General features: G+C 33.9%; 1 protein-coding gene across 1 annotated transcript; it reads right to left on the reverse strand.

Moving 5' to 3' along the window:
* Positions 1 to 11,120: 11,120 nt before the first annotated feature.
* On the reverse strand, positions 11,121 to 13,178 carry LOC142533175 (large ribosomal subunit protein mL101 (rPPR4)). The gene is made up of 2 exons (XM_075639842.1): positions 12,878 to 13,178; positions 11,121 to 12,585 (listed from the first exon to the last, which is right to left on the reverse strand). Exons 1-2 carry the CDS (start codon positions 13,112 to 13,114, stop codon positions 11,341 to 11,343), a joined length of 1,482 nt encoding a protein of 493 aa, XP_075495957.1. The 5' UTR covers positions 13,115 to 13,178; the 3' UTR covers positions 11,121 to 11,340.
* Positions 13,179 to 16,091: the final 2,913 nt, after the last annotated feature.

A 16,091-nucleotide genomic window follows, 5' to 3' on the forward strand; every position in this document is an offset into this window, starting at 1 on the left:
GGATGTCAAACAGTAAATTTGTGTTTTATCATAATTAAATGTTGTGCCAGATGTTACAACATCTCGAACAACATGCAGCGGAAAATTAACTTTTATAACACAAATTGATTTGAAATAAATAGATGGACTAGATTAAATTTGCACAAGTATAAATACTTGTGCGGTGCCTTATGGCAAAAATTAATCACTAGAAAACCAAACCGTTTACAAAAACTTATCACTAGTGATTAAGACTAAAATCAATTTTCTCAACAAGTTGAGAAAACAAATGCTTTCTAAAAACAAACAACCAGAATAAAACTAAAACAAGAAAGCAAAAATACGTGATCCAAAAAGGTAAATCCACGGGAAGCAATATTCGGCCAACTTCTTCCCAGATGTTGTCCGCAGATGTTCTCAACATTCAGAGCAACACTCTATCACGCTCTCCACAGCACGTCTCTTGAATAGGTTTTCTCTGAATTCCTGAACGTGCACACGTGAGTGAATATTAACCGAGAGAGGAGAAGCAGCACGAAAATCTCCCACGAAAAACTCCCACGAAAATCACCTCCACGAAAAACTATCTCCACGAATAACTCTTCCACGAAAAATCTCTTCCACTAAAACTCTCTGAATTTTTCTTCGTCTCTCTCTCTACACTCTTCTCTCTATTCGTCCTCTATCACCTCACGTTGATCACCTCTTATATATAGCTTTCATCTCTCCTAGAGTTTATCTTCCATAAAGAAATCTATAAGATATAGTAAACAAGAATTCTATTAGAAACAAATCAATAATATCATATCATGTAAATCATTGTCATAAATATTATATCTAGAAGATATTTATTACAAAGATAATAGTCTATAAAGATAAAACCCAATATTCTACATAATCTTATCAATAGGAAATTAAATTCAAGGAAGAAATCATATCACAATAAAATCTTAAAATAATTATCTAGAAAGGAAAAACCATAATTAAATATTATACTCAATCAAATCAACAAGGAATAGATAATATTAGGGAAATTTAAGATAAGAAATTATATTAATTAAATAAAGAAAATATATTTTCTTTCAATCTCCCCATTTTTGCCTTTCTGGACAAAATCAAATCAAACTCAATTTCTCAGTTGAACTCCAGTTAGCTCCTCCTTAATATGAGAATTTTTCTCCCCCTGAATAAAATCAAGTTAGTATGGGTGTTGTTCGTTGTGTTGGCAACACCTGAGACAACACCTGCAAAAATCATTAAAGGTTTATTAAAATAGAAATACATCAGGGAAGCAAAACCTTTAACATAAAAGAACATCAACAAAGAAATCAAGCAAAGGTATCATTGGATCCTTTCAATTCACAGTCCCTTGAGTTTGAGTCGCATCTTCTCTCCCTTTTTGTCCAGAATGGACATCTACCTCCATAGCCAGACGATAGTCAGAAACTAAGTTATCATAGGAGACAAGATCACTGTCCAAAATTACTGAGATAATTGTGTCAAAAATCATTTCAAAAAAATTTCCAGAATTGAAACCCACGTCGACTTAACACCACTGAACCATCAAAAATCACAAATATTGAATTTCTAGCAAAAACCGGATTTTCATCGAATTTTCTCTATTGAAATACGCATACCCTTTTGACCAACAATATTCACAATGTTATGTTTATGCATGATCTATTTATGCCTAATAACAGAATGTAACAGAAATAAAAACATGAAAAAAAGTATGAGATATGTTTACAGATGAGGTGTTGTCACAAATGTTGGCAGCATCTTCTGACAACACGTCCAATTCCAGAAAATAATTTTGATTTTTCTGCACACTTGGAGATTTTTTTTTTTGACCATAGAAGTGGTAGCTCCCACACTAGAAGAACGGTCTTCTTTTGGACTCCTCTAGGTAGCTTTTTCCATTTTCTTCTATTTTCCTTTTTGTATTGGATTCAGAAGAGGTAGCTCCCACACTAAAAGTACAGTCTTCATTGGACTCTTTTAGGTAGCTTTTTCCATCTTTTCTTCTGATACATAGCATATTCATGATTGATTTTGCTTTTTACTCAATATTTTCAAGTCACTTTTCGTATGAGACAATGTTATGGAGTACATGATCATTTTTCAACTACTTTGTGATTTAATCAGATTGTTAACCATATCCAAGTGTGTCAATTAAGATAGAATAAGGAATTGTAAGTGTAACAAAAGATTAAGCAACATCATTCTAACACATCATATCACAGAATGCATGAAAAATGCAGTATGTCTAAATCCTAGAAATGCACAAATTTGTTAGGTGTTATCCGAGATGTTGTAATATCTGAGACAATATCCATGTATGATCAGACAGAACACATGCTGAGAGATTTCCTAAGGTTGGAGAACCTCTCAAAGTCTAATGCTTTTGTGAATATATCGGCCAATTGGTTATTTGTATCAACAAATTCCATCCGAATCAATCCTTTCTCTACTAGATCTCGAATAAAGTGATGTCTAATGTCAATGTGTTTTATTCGAGATTGTTGTACTGGATTTTTTTGAAATATCAATTGCACTCGAATTATCACATTATCCGATTTCTCCCTAGTGAAACTTACCCATGAAAACCGTGAGAAATCATCAACACACACAAAAGAATACTTCTTACCTCCAACGCTTTCTACTTCCATGGGACCCATAAGATCCATGTGCAGTAATTCCAGACAGCATGTTGTCCCAGATGTTGGCAACACTGGGTGCGACACGCGCGTCTGTTTTCCTTTTTGACAATCTCCGCACACATATGATATTCCAGATGAAAGATTAGGCATACCTCTAACTGCATGGTACTTACTCAAGTTCTTCAAGGTTTTGAAATTTGCATGTTCGAGTTTTTGATGCCAAAGGTCAAGTTCGGTGATTTGCACATGTTTGCACGAAATTTCCTCACCTATTTGATAGCAATTATCCGAAGAACTTGTACTTTTGGGACCCAAATTTGTCTTACTGTAGGTCGATGGTGGGAGGTGTTGCGGAAAGTGTTGGACAACATTCGGGGCAACATCCTGCTCAACTTTCGATTCATGCAGTCATCCCTGAGTTTAAAACAGTATGGCCTGATATGACCAGGCTTAAAGCAGTAATGACATACATTCCTTCGTTTTCTTCTCTTAGGGACATGTGTAGTATGTTGTCTTTTTGATGGAGAGCTTTTGATTGGTGACTTGGATTGTGGTTGTGGAGATGTATCAGCTTTTTCTTTCACAAAAACAGTAGACTTAAAAGATTCACCTATTTCAAACACACTGTCTTTGAAGCCTAAGCCTTTCTTGTCATCTCTTCCCATCAAAAGTATGGATTCAAGCTTGGATGTGCTTGAATTAAACTTGGACAAGGTTTCAGTTGCCTTTTGAAGTTCTTCTTTGGTCTTACCAAGTTCCAAATCTTTTTTGCTCAAAATTACCTCAAGTTTGGCAACTACGGCTTTTAGTTCAACGTTCTCCTTCATGAGACTTGAGTTCAACTTGTTTCTTTTGGTCCAATCTTCAAACAGCTCTTCATAAAGCTTTTGCACACTCTCAAGAGTGATTTCTTCATCATCAGCTCCTAATTCGTCATCTCCACTCAAATTTCCAGAAGTTGTGGATTTCAAGCACACTGAATTTTTGCAGATGTTGCGGCCAGGTGTGGCAACACCTAGGGCAACACCTAAAGAATTCACTTGCAACCAGCGTTTTTCTTCATTCCTTGGTCGAAATTGTTGTTGGACAGGAGGTTTAGGAGCTGGTGGTCGAAGTGCTCCGTTTGCAAGTGACGTGTCCATTAAATATTTCTGTCAAAACAAAATAAAAACCAGAATCAGCACTTAGTATATCAAGAGTAGGCTCTGATACCACTTGTTAGGATTATTTTGTCCGACAGATGCTAAAAATAATCAGACTTTCAGTATAGGATGTAAAACAGTAAATTTGTGTTTTATCAGAATTAAATGTTGTGCCAGATGTTACAACATCTCGGACAACATGCAGCGGAAAATTAACTTTTATAACACAATATGATTTGAAATAAATAGATGGACTAGATTAAATTTGCACAAGTATAAATACTTGTGCGGTGCCTTATGGCAAAAATTAATCACTAGAAAACCAAACCGTTTACAAAAACTTATCACTAGTGATTAAGACTAAAATCAATTTTCTCAACAAGTTGAGAAAACAAATGCTTTCTAAAAACAAACAACCAGAATAAAACTAAAACAAGAAAGCAAAAATACGTGATCCAAAAAGGTAAATCCACGAGAAGCAATCTTCGGCCAACTTCTTCCCAGATGTTGTCCGCAGATGTTCTCAATATTCAGAGCAACACTCTATCACGCTCTTCACAGCACGTCTCTTGAATAGGTTTTCTCTGAATTCCTGAACATGCACACGTGAGTGAATATTAACCGAGAGGGGAGAAGCAGCACGAAAATCTCCCACGAAAAACTCCCACGAAAATCACCTCCACGAAAAACTCTTCCACGAAAAATCTTTTCCACTAAAACTCTCTGAATTTTTCTTCGTCTCTCTCTCTACACTCTTCTCTCTATTGCCCTCTATCACCTCACGTTGATCACCTCTTATATACAGCTTTCATCTCTCCTAGAGTTTATCTTCCATAAAGAAATCTATAAGATATGGTAAACAAGAATTCTATTAGAAACAAATCAATAATATCATATCATGTAAATCATTGTCATAAATATTATATCTAGAAGATATTTATCACAAAGATAATATCTAGAAAGATAAAACACAATATTCCACATAATCTTATCAATAGGAAATTAAATTCAAGGAAGAAATCATATCACAATAAAATCTTAACATAATTATCTAGAAAGGCAAAACCATAATTAAATATTATACTCAATCAAATCAACAAGGAATAGATAATATTAGGGAAATTTAAGATAAGAAATTATATCAATTAAATAAAAAAATATATTTCCCTTCATCTACAACATGCAGTAGAATATATTAATTAAACACACAAATATAATTTAATAAAAAAAATAAGACATGATAAATCATGCACAAGTTTGCGGTGTCTCAGGACAAAATATTCACTAGAAAATTGTAAATAATTTACAAAACCAATACCAGTGAAACTACGAAAAACGATCTTTCTTAACAATTCAAGGAAGTAAATTGCATCCCAAATAATCAAAAAAAAAAAAAAAAAAAAACCAGGGATGCAACTACTGTGTTGCCGAAACCCAGAAACCCAGAACCACAAATAACTTTTCGACCAACATTGTACACGAATATTGTTTTCGAGTGTCTCCAACACCTCATAAGACAACACAACAAACATCGTCTTCCTTCGACTGATCACGCAAAATCTTCACTGATGTAATTCTTTTCTTTCGACTCTCAAAAATCACCATCTCAAAACCACTTACCACACACACGCACCATCAATGATCTCTTATTTATAGATTTTTTTTGTCCTAAAGTTGATTCTTTGTATAAAGTCTTACACAAATAGAAAAACAAGAATTTCATTAAGAAATAAACTTTTTTGAACAATAGTATAATATCTAGAGATAAATTAAAATATTATCGAACAAATAAAATATCAAAATTAAAGAAAATCTTATTAATTTAGAAAGACAAAATTCTATATTTTAATATATCGATATTATCAACAAATAAAAAATTAATTAAAAAATAAAATATTCATTTCACTCTTCGAGTCGGGTGTATGATATCGTAATTCATCGTTCTTAGATGGACATTGCTACCTCAATGCAGTTCCCGGAGGAAGATTATTAGCCACAGAGATGTAATTAATACCTTTTTTGTAAAGCAATGACGTTTGGATAATCAAGCTTAAATACAAGTAGTACACACAATAAGATCATATTCGGGGCTTTCATTAAATACACATATAGTCTCGATGCTACATGTGGGGGCAGTGCCTCCACAGGATCTGGACATTGATTTTAAAGAAATTGGTGGATCCCACATATGCGTGGTTAAAATTGGGCCTTTGATCTTCTCATGAGAACAGTGCCCCACAAGATAGGGTGAAATCTTCCTATTGTTGTTAGGTTGATTTGGAGTACTCGATCGGTTTCTTTAATTTATAGTGTTGAAAAAGATTTCTCCATGAAATTAAAGGAAAATTAAGTATATATCTCGAAATCTTATTCTTTGTTATATGAAAAAAGTCTTTGGAAATTCCAGGTGAAATTTCAACTATTTAAAGTACATTGCTCGAGTGAAACAAATTGAAGATTAAATGTACATTGACTCCCTTTCTTGTAATAGTGTAGTGATGTTGGCATACACAAAATTAAATAAATGTAACAAAGAAAATGTTAAAAGTGAAGTTAATTTCCGTATGTATTATGATTTTTGGTTATTTTATTTCTCCCAAAAGAAGCTTGTTTCTATTTGTTACTTTTTAAAAAATAAATTTTTTTCCTGCAATAACTAAAAACAAGAAACAAAAATATTATTACTTTGAAACATACTCATTTTTTCCTTAAGCTTACTCTTTCATTAATCATCATACATGTAATAATACTATTTTTATAACATGAAAACCCACTACCGCAATACTTCGGTGTTTATGAAATAAATCTCTTGTCTAACGCAATAGCATGTAAACAACGTTATTCAGGTAAATCCCAGTGAGCAAACTCTGTACGACATAATCTTCTGAGAAAATATTTATAGAGAGAATCGAAATTTTGACCATTGTATGCGCTGATCTACTCCCACAAGCTCGGATATCCTTGAAAACACACAAGTAATATATGGCACATACATTACGAGTATCTAACTTAATTAAATATGTGTATACCCATGTTTATATAAGTAAAATATGTAAATATCATGACTAAAACAAGTATTCAAGAGAAACACTAACATAGTAAAATTTATCAAACAGTATAATAATTAGAGATAATGATGTAAAAAACATGGAAAGATGAAAAGTCGAGTAAATCAAGAAACTAATATATAGTCGTGATAATTATTTTTTCCCTTAGTTTTAACAAACTTACTCGGTGTTCAAAATCCTGATTCATTAGTTTTTTGTAACATCAAACGTTAATATTTGATCTAATCTATACAAGGTGCATGATACAAGTGTCCGAGATGTCATCAATTATTATTATAGTTTAAAGTTTCCAAAATCCTAAAATTATCTTACAACTTCGTTATATTTTTCAAGAAAAATAAGTTGGATACAATTAAGAACTTCCCATTTTTATTCTTTTCCAATAAATATGCATCAAACTGTTAGAATACGTGTCCAACGAGTCAACTTGTATTTTGGACTTTATTGACTCTAATATAAAACGATCTTTATTTTAAAAATATTTTACGATTTTATTCAATTATGACATTATGTTTTACCTGTATATTCATGCAATGAGCATATTCTGCAGTGATGGTTGTACATCATTAGTTCTTTGACCCAAGATAATGTAAGGGCTCTGCGTACTAGCATACACTTTGATTCTTTTACCGACTCCATTGAGCGTCATCAGGTAACGAGGTTGGGTGTAGTTTTGAAATACGTAGGAGCAAATACATTATAATCGGAGATTCACTGTTTTCCTACCGATAAAGATATCCTATGTGATCTGATGGGTTAATAGTGCAAGGAATCTCTGGCCAGAAAAAGACGTTTGTATTTTCGAAAGGTGTTTCCCCAATTGTACATATCATGACACTCTTTGTATCAAATTCATATGCAACTCTCGATATACCAATTATTGCAAATTCGATCGAAATATATGAGTTGAAGGGACCGTACTGCACGCTAACTATAACTTAAGGTTCTTGCAGGTACTATCAACGATACCTAGGGAATCATGGGACTATGCTACTAGACGCTCTTACCATGATCTGATGAGTGCAATCAAGAATGAGTTCTGACATTCTATATCAAGGAGTTAATGAAAAAAGCGAGGCTAATTATGGTAAACCCGAATAAGAATAAATTTTATTCTGAATCATGTGGAGATATGAACTCACAGCTAGCTGTATCTCTGAACTATTTAGGGTCACACAAATATCGGATTATGTGTTCCCGTTGACAAAGTCAAGTTCAAGCAGTTGAATTTGATGACTATAATTTGATGAAGATCAAAGAGAATGTTTATAAAGAAGTTTATAAGTTGATTCCATAATACGTAAAAAAATAGAAGTTAGCTTACTTGCAAATTGAGAAAGGATCTGTTTTGTTGAAAGAGTTCACAAAACTGGAAGCTGCCAATATTTTAAGTAAAAATTTTGTTATTCGAAATTTTCAATTTTCATTATATGAACAAGATTTATATCTTTGACACATCGACACTGTCAGGTCGCTGATCTTGGTTATAATGAGTTCAAAATTATTTATTTAGTGAATTTAGAATTTTCTAATTAAATGTTTATACCAGTAATGATAACTACTAATATGTACAAATTCTCATAAAATATTTTAGAGAAATCTAGAATCAATTAACTAATAAATTAATTAAATAATAATTATTTAATTTAATTAATATATCTAAGCTTGTATTAAATGTACATGAGTAAATATATTAATGTTTATATATATATATATATATATATATATATATATATATTATTAATATATTATGCATTATCAAATATTGATAAATACATGATATAATAATATGATAATTTTATTTAATGAAAATTAAGAGTATTGATGAGACAAAATTAGGAATCATGTTGGGAAAGGGATTCTTGATGGGATCGAGAATCAATCTCTATAAATAAAACACAAGGGGTATATTAAAAATACACACAGATATTTGCGCACAAGTTTGACGTACAAAATTTCTCATCTCCCCTCCCCAACTAAATTTCGGCCAACCCCTTTTGTGAAAAAGAAATTTCGGCCTAGACTTCCACTGTCGACGCCTGTTGCCGCTGCAGCGCCTCCAGAATTTGAAAATTCGGATAATCTAGTCTCAACGCAAATTTGTTTGCGATTACTAATGCAATCCAAACAAAGAGCAAAGTCTCTGATAGTGGACTTAATTTTTACGATCAAACGACGGAGATCCGTCCGAAGGAAAATACAAAAAAGACTATCTTCGCTAATCCTAGATTGATTTCAAGTCCAGCGTTTAAAACGCATAGATATACAATCTAAACAATCCATAGATGTTTAAATAACATACGACGTCCAAAGAGAATTTCGAACGTCGAAACTAAAATTTTAAACTTTTGTGCGTCTTGATTATGAAAATACAGTGATCTAACACTAACTTCTTTACACTCCTATATCAATTTCATGTTTATAACAACATAAATCTCATAATATTTATGTACTATTTTACATGCATGGAACGCTCATAAGTTATAATTATTAAGTTTTTTTACTCATTATTTCATGACATTCAACAATAAACACTTGATGATAGAAAATTGGGTATGTCGAATAAACATACCATTTGGCTATTAATTTTTTTTCTTTACAGCCGAGAAACATGCACATCTTGGGATAATAATAATAAGTAATATCATATATCACTAGCTACGATTATAAAATTTATTTTTGGTATATAGTTTTTTTTTTGAAAAAAACGAGAAAATATATAAAGTTGTTATACTACTGAAACTCTAATGCATAAACAAGATTATTGAATTCATTTTAAAGGAAAACCAAGAATAATTCATCAGTGAAATGGCAATGCATGGACCACACAACACATGATGTAAAAAACCATAAAGGAGTGGTTCCAACAAAGAATTGGCTATCTTCATGGTTATGTCTGCAGCTTCAAGAATGAATACTTACAGTGTAGCCCGCAACAAATCAGAATAGCATAAGCCAACAAGGAAGGAGGAAGGAGAGACCTACTTTTGCTTTCAACTGCACTTGTTGCAACTCAGTCACTGACTGACCTGCTTAACAGCACGCTCCGAACTAATTATTTTTTGGGCATTCTAAATATTGGTTTTTATAGGCTGTAATCCGATTCTGTCCTCAGAATAACTGGAGAAATCACGAGAAAACAAGGCAAAAAATGAAAAGGAGGTAAATGTTTATGTTGTCTATCTTGACAACTCCAGTAACCCGTACAATTTAATTTTCCCATTTTGTCATTTGAACAGAGATTGGATAGTTATCACAAGCGCATGTACAGAGATTACTTCGGCTTCTTAGAAGGTGAACTCAGGCAAAAGAAAGACCTGTCTGAATCAGACAAGGGCATTCTTGAATGGCTTGACGCCAATAAATGAAGTAGCCTCTCATTCCGCCTAATTCGACGATGGTTTGGAACAGACGAACAAGTCCTTTTCCTTACAAGATGAAGATCTTGCTTCACAACCGACTGTTGTACATCCAACATAAACTACATGTATAACATGATCTATTATTAGCTGACACAATGGTCCATCTCCAGTCGAGTTAGAGGACCAAGCTAAAGAAAACATTTGCAGTGTTTCATTTCCTAAATTCCTTCTTTCTTTCTTTTTTCTCTGAAAAGGAGTTTACTCGCCACATTTAATATTTGCCATTCAAAAGTAGGAACACCGAAAATAAAATCCCACTATCAATTTTCAAATTCACTCCGATGCTGATTATCTGAAAGGGTAAGCCATCACCACGGAAACCTTCTGCCACAAAACGGTTGCCTGATATGGGGTTCTAACTAAGTATACTACAGAGTGAGGACATTTAGCTCAACATCAAAATGATAAAAAGCTATAAACACCTCTCATTCTTGTATTTAATGAAAAATAAAAAGGTCATGTGAACACGTCCCTTCTCTCTCACTTCACAGCCCCTTTATTCTGAAATTCGTCAATTAGAATGTATCATATCTTCCCAGACAGTTCACACGAATTGTGCAGAGATACGCTAATTATAAGAGGAACCGACATTGTCGTCTCCAAGGCCCTTGAGGGGAAAACTTTCTTTTCTTCATTTCTTATTTATCAACAGAATTCCCTCGAGGGATGGGCCATTTTTTAGTTATGTGTGGTTGTGTTGATGTGAGTTTTAAAAGCTACATGCTTGACAATGAAGTGGAATAACAAAGCATACAAGTACAACTTAAACAGCAGCAGTCCTTACTTAAATCAACTTCAACAGAAAATTATACATTTTGATTATATAGTCTAGTGCAATCTTTGTTTCAATTGATCATAATTGCTAAAGTTTTAAAAACATATCGGATCAAAACATGTTTAAACTTAGATTCTTGGACACAAGAAAACAATCTCATTTCCAAAAGAGTTTAAATCACGCAAACAAGTTAATAAACCTTACACTACAATTGAATGAGGTTAGAGGTCGATGTAGCACAACCTCTTTTCAAAGTAAATACCAACAGAAATAGATATATCGAGTCAATATAGCTCATTGATATGAGATATCATTCAGTAATTTCATACCTTCCTCACTCAACTTCACTTTCTCCATTTTAATCCGTTGACGCATAGTTGAACTCTTTTTTCTAGAGGCTGCATAAATTCTTATCAAAGATTCAAGTACCTCGGATTGCAATTTATACTTTGACTTTGTCAAAATTGCCAGGAAAGCCTCAGCACCCTCAACATCCTCGTTATGTTCAAGGTGTTGCATCAGATCCCGAACAATTAAAGGGGAAGGAGCCCATTCATCACCTTCCACTTTACCAGCAGAAATTGCATTTTCGACACAATCCACAGCTGATTTAATATCTCTCCTTTTCATATAGTAATCAAGGTAGAGTTTCCAAGATTTTGAATTAGGCTTAGATCCTCTCCTCCGGGCAAGGTTCATGAGCACTTCAGCCTTATTAAATAAACCTTCTCTTAGATAAGCTCCAATTAGGACATTTCCAACACGAATATCATAAGTTTTGCAACCAGATGCCCACTCCTTAAAACATTTCTCTGCACCTGGTAAATCGTTCAAGTTAACCAATACTTGTATCATATTTAGATAACTTATGTTTGCTGTTCTGTGAAAAACTAACTTCAAGGACCGCCAGATACGATATACTTCATGCAAATTTCCAGTGCGTCCATGCAACGTGATCAGAAATTGGTAGGCAGAAAGTTCTCTGCGAGTATTTTTAACCTCCAATTCCCTAAGAGCCTTGTTGGCCTTATCAAATAGTCCGGCATCAGCATAAATTGATGCTAAATTACTGTATGTTGTCCAATCTCCAGCTACTCGACCATCTCGTTTCATCTCATCTATAACTTTCTCAACCCCAGGTATATCTTCAACAGCAGCAAGAGCCCTCATCCAGACGTTGTAGGTATAAATGTCCGGCATGATATCACAGGCCTTCATTTCCTGGATAATTGTTGGAACCATTTTTGGCAGCCCCGTTTTCAAGTGAAGGGTCATTAGGCTGTTATACGGCATGGAAGTCAATTCCAAATTAAGTTCTTTCATCTTTTCAAATAAAGCTACTGCTTTTTCAGTCATCAAGTCTTTGCAGTAACAATTAAGAAGAGCACCATAGGTGAGATGATTTTTTGAAGATTCAGGCAGATTGAGAAAGTAGGTTTCAGCGGCAGAAATTCCATTACTTTTTGCAACTAGATCGAGGTGAATCGCTTCATCACTGACTGTCCTGTTCATTCCCCTTTTCTCCATAGTTTCTGACAACTACAGAGAACAAAGAACCAAAGTAGGTGTGAATTTATGAATCGTAAAACTAGAGAATTGGAGAAGCAGTGACTAATATTTTGCAGTAACATGATTTAAAAACCTACACAGATTCGAAATTTGTCCTAGCACCATCCCGTACTCAACCACTTCACTACTATGTGTTCGGTCACACTTCTATTCCATAATATGCATCAAAACAACAAATAAGACACAAGGCACACAGCAAAAACAAAATCAACAAAGAAACACAGGGCACCAAAAAATGCAAGTAAATTTTAAATCCACACACCTTGAGCGCAGGGCCATAAAGCTTGCGGCTGCGAAGATGCTTGAGAGATTTCCCTACTTCCCATTTGTAAGCACTTTTATAAGACTTCAAGAAGTGATTAAGCTGTTCCCTAACACTCTGATCTTCTCCGCCATTCTTAAACAGGTTCTTGTAAAGAGCTTCTTCCACGTACTTTTTACCTGACCTCTTCAAAATGCTCCTTTTCTTCTCAAACTGTCGCATAAATGAAGAGGCCATCGTTCTTGTAAAACCCTAAATCGGCGAGGGAAATGGTGGAAGACTAAATTGATCGAAACTACAAAAGGAAGGCTTGATATATTATTTTCCATCATTTTAGTTTTGTAATTTTATAAATAAAAATTAATAATTAACACAAAATAAATAAATGTTTCTAGCTGGGGTGTCTAAGCTGAATTTACCCTAATTTAATTCGACTGGTTGACTTGGTGCAAAGAGCTACAGAAAAATTTATACATATTTAATTTTACAATACGAATGCAACCTTCCAGAAATTTAATTTTGTTATAATATAATAACACAGTTATTTTTTAAGATTCAAATTGTTTGCATATTAATTGACATTATGTGATAATTAATAAAAAAAATATCAATATTTTTTGCTAAAAATTAATAGATACATGCAAAACATATTTTAATCAAAACCAAAAAAACATATATTGAGAATTTGAGAGAAATGCAATGAATAGATAGATAGATGTATATATATTTGGATGATTCAAAGGGCTCAGTTTCTTTTTCTTTTTCTTTTCACAACCTGGATTAGGGGTGGGTACGGTACGGTATACCGTACCGAACTACGGTACCGTATATCATATCGAAAATATCGATATGGAATTTTTTCATACCGATACCGATACCGAAAATTCGGTATACCGCACATTCGGTATACCGAATTTTCAGTATGAAAAAAATTCATACCGGTACCGTACCGACACCGAAAACTTTATCGGTACCGAAATACCGAAAAAAAAAATATTTCGTACCGATACCGAAAATTTCGGTACGGTATAAATTTTCGGTATACCGATTTTTTCGGTAAGTTCGGTATTTTTTCGATACGGTTTTTCGGTATTTCGGTATTTCGGTATTTTTTCCCACCCCTAACCTGGATGGTCAAATATATGGTGTAAATGCTGAACAATTATGTGTGCAACAATTTCATCATGTCCACCCTTTGCTTCTCTCCCTCTAATCTTAGTTTCACTAGGACATGCAGCTTATCACCACAAGATATTGAAACTTTTCATGGTTTCATTTTACTTTATCTGTATACATACGTGATCAACATAGATAAAGTCTTTGATTATACTTTAATACAAATGAATCGTACTTCGATATTGAAAATCATTTGTAAACACTGTATAATCTAAATTCGTTTTAGTCGATTCAGCTGCCTAAAACAAAGATAAAGACCGCTTGAGTTTGAAACTAGCATATGTAATGTTGTGTACCGTGTTTCTTGATAAGGGCATAGAGATGTCCAAATATGCAAATTGATAATCATATGATTATTATACCGAACAACCTTTCTTGGACATTCCAAGTGATTATCATTCATCAAGAGGAAAAATCTGTAGTTGTGATTGTACATCATTAGTCCTTACGACCCGAGACAACCCTGAGACTCTACATACTAGGAATGTTGTAAGGTCTATGAAATTAAATTTATGTAACATGAATGCATGCAATCTAGGATTTTAGTTAAATTATGTATTAAATTATTTTTATGCATTTAATGCATAAATATTTCATGGATATGATTTATTTCACGATATTTTAAAAGTTCATGCATTAAGGTTTTTAAGCTGTATTTCGCGCTCGAGCAAGGAACGGAGACCGGGGAAAATTGAGAAAAATATTTTTATCAAATGATTAATTTTAATTAATTAATATAAGGTGTTTTAAGTGTTTTTTTTTTCAAGAAATGGGCTTTGTTGAGTTTTTTTATCCGCCAGAGCATATTTTTAATCGGTACACAAATTTAATCGAACGGAGGACTTTTTGAGGGCTCGATCAATATTTTCAAAAACTTACCAAAATGAAATATTTTTTCGAGAGTGTGTGTGGGCTTGATGGGCCTATTTTTAAGCTTAGTGGCTCAAAACCCTTTTTAAACTTTTTAAAATATAATTAATGGCCCATTAGCATTTTTGCTTATTATTTAATCACTACAAAACATACCCTAAACCTAACCCTAGTCCTATCAGCCATCCACCCCACACTCCAGCAGCCTCATTCACATGATTTTCAGCAGCCAAGTCTCGGTTCTCCCCTTAGCTTGAAGATTAATTCATTCTTCGATCCTCCGGCGCTTCCCCGACACGTGTTTCTTAAGTTTTCGTTCATATATCATCAAGGCACGCTATGTTGTAATGCCCGAGATTTCAATTGTTGTTAATCTGAAATGATTCATTGACTAATTGATGTGATTATAGATGGAACAGATTAGACCGAGATAGGCGAAAATAAGATCGAATTATGTGCGAGGACAGAACACCTCGCGCATATGCACGACCGGACAGGGCGCATATGCGCGAGGCAGGCAGAACACCTCGCGCATATGCGCGACGTGTATCCGCGCATGTGCGCGAGGGTACCCGAGAGTTGTGAAGAACCTCGCGCATATGCGCTGAATGTGGGCGCGCATATGCGCGAGCTGCCGTGTAGACACGCGCCGAGACTTAGTGTCTTGCGTATATGCGCCGAGGAGGGTCGCTCATATGCGCGAGATGTGTTGCTCAAAGATAAAGCCATTTTGTCCATCACATGCAAGATGTATATAATTTGATTTATACCTTCGGTTGGCAAGAAGAACAAAGCACGAGAATCCTCCCGGGAAAGCTTCAAGTTATTTTGAGGTTGAAAATTTGATTTGCGAGAAATCCGCTCGTTAGATTTTGAATCCGACTTCAGTACTGTGTTCCTATCGACACAGGCTACAACTAAACGTAAGTTTTACTAAGTTTTGATATGTTTTGAAATTATGATACTGCCAGAATCGGATATGATTCATATATGGTGTTTTTTTGACATAATAGACATCGTATAATCGAAACCGGATTGAAGAACGGATACCGTATGAAATTGTTATGATTTTCTGAGTTGATTTGATTGAGATGTGATATCAGATTTGTATCGTTATTGATTATGAGTTGTGGTAATTGATATCTGTTGATATTGTATTGACGAGTAT

This window comes from Primulina tabacum, chromosome 18, assembly GCF_025594145.1.
Source record: "Primulina tabacum isolate GXHZ01 chromosome 18, ASM2559414v2, whole genome shotgun sequence".
In the NCBI taxonomy this organism is placed as follows: Eukaryota; Viridiplantae; Streptophyta; class Magnoliopsida; order Lamiales; family Gesneriaceae; genus Primulina; species Primulina tabacum.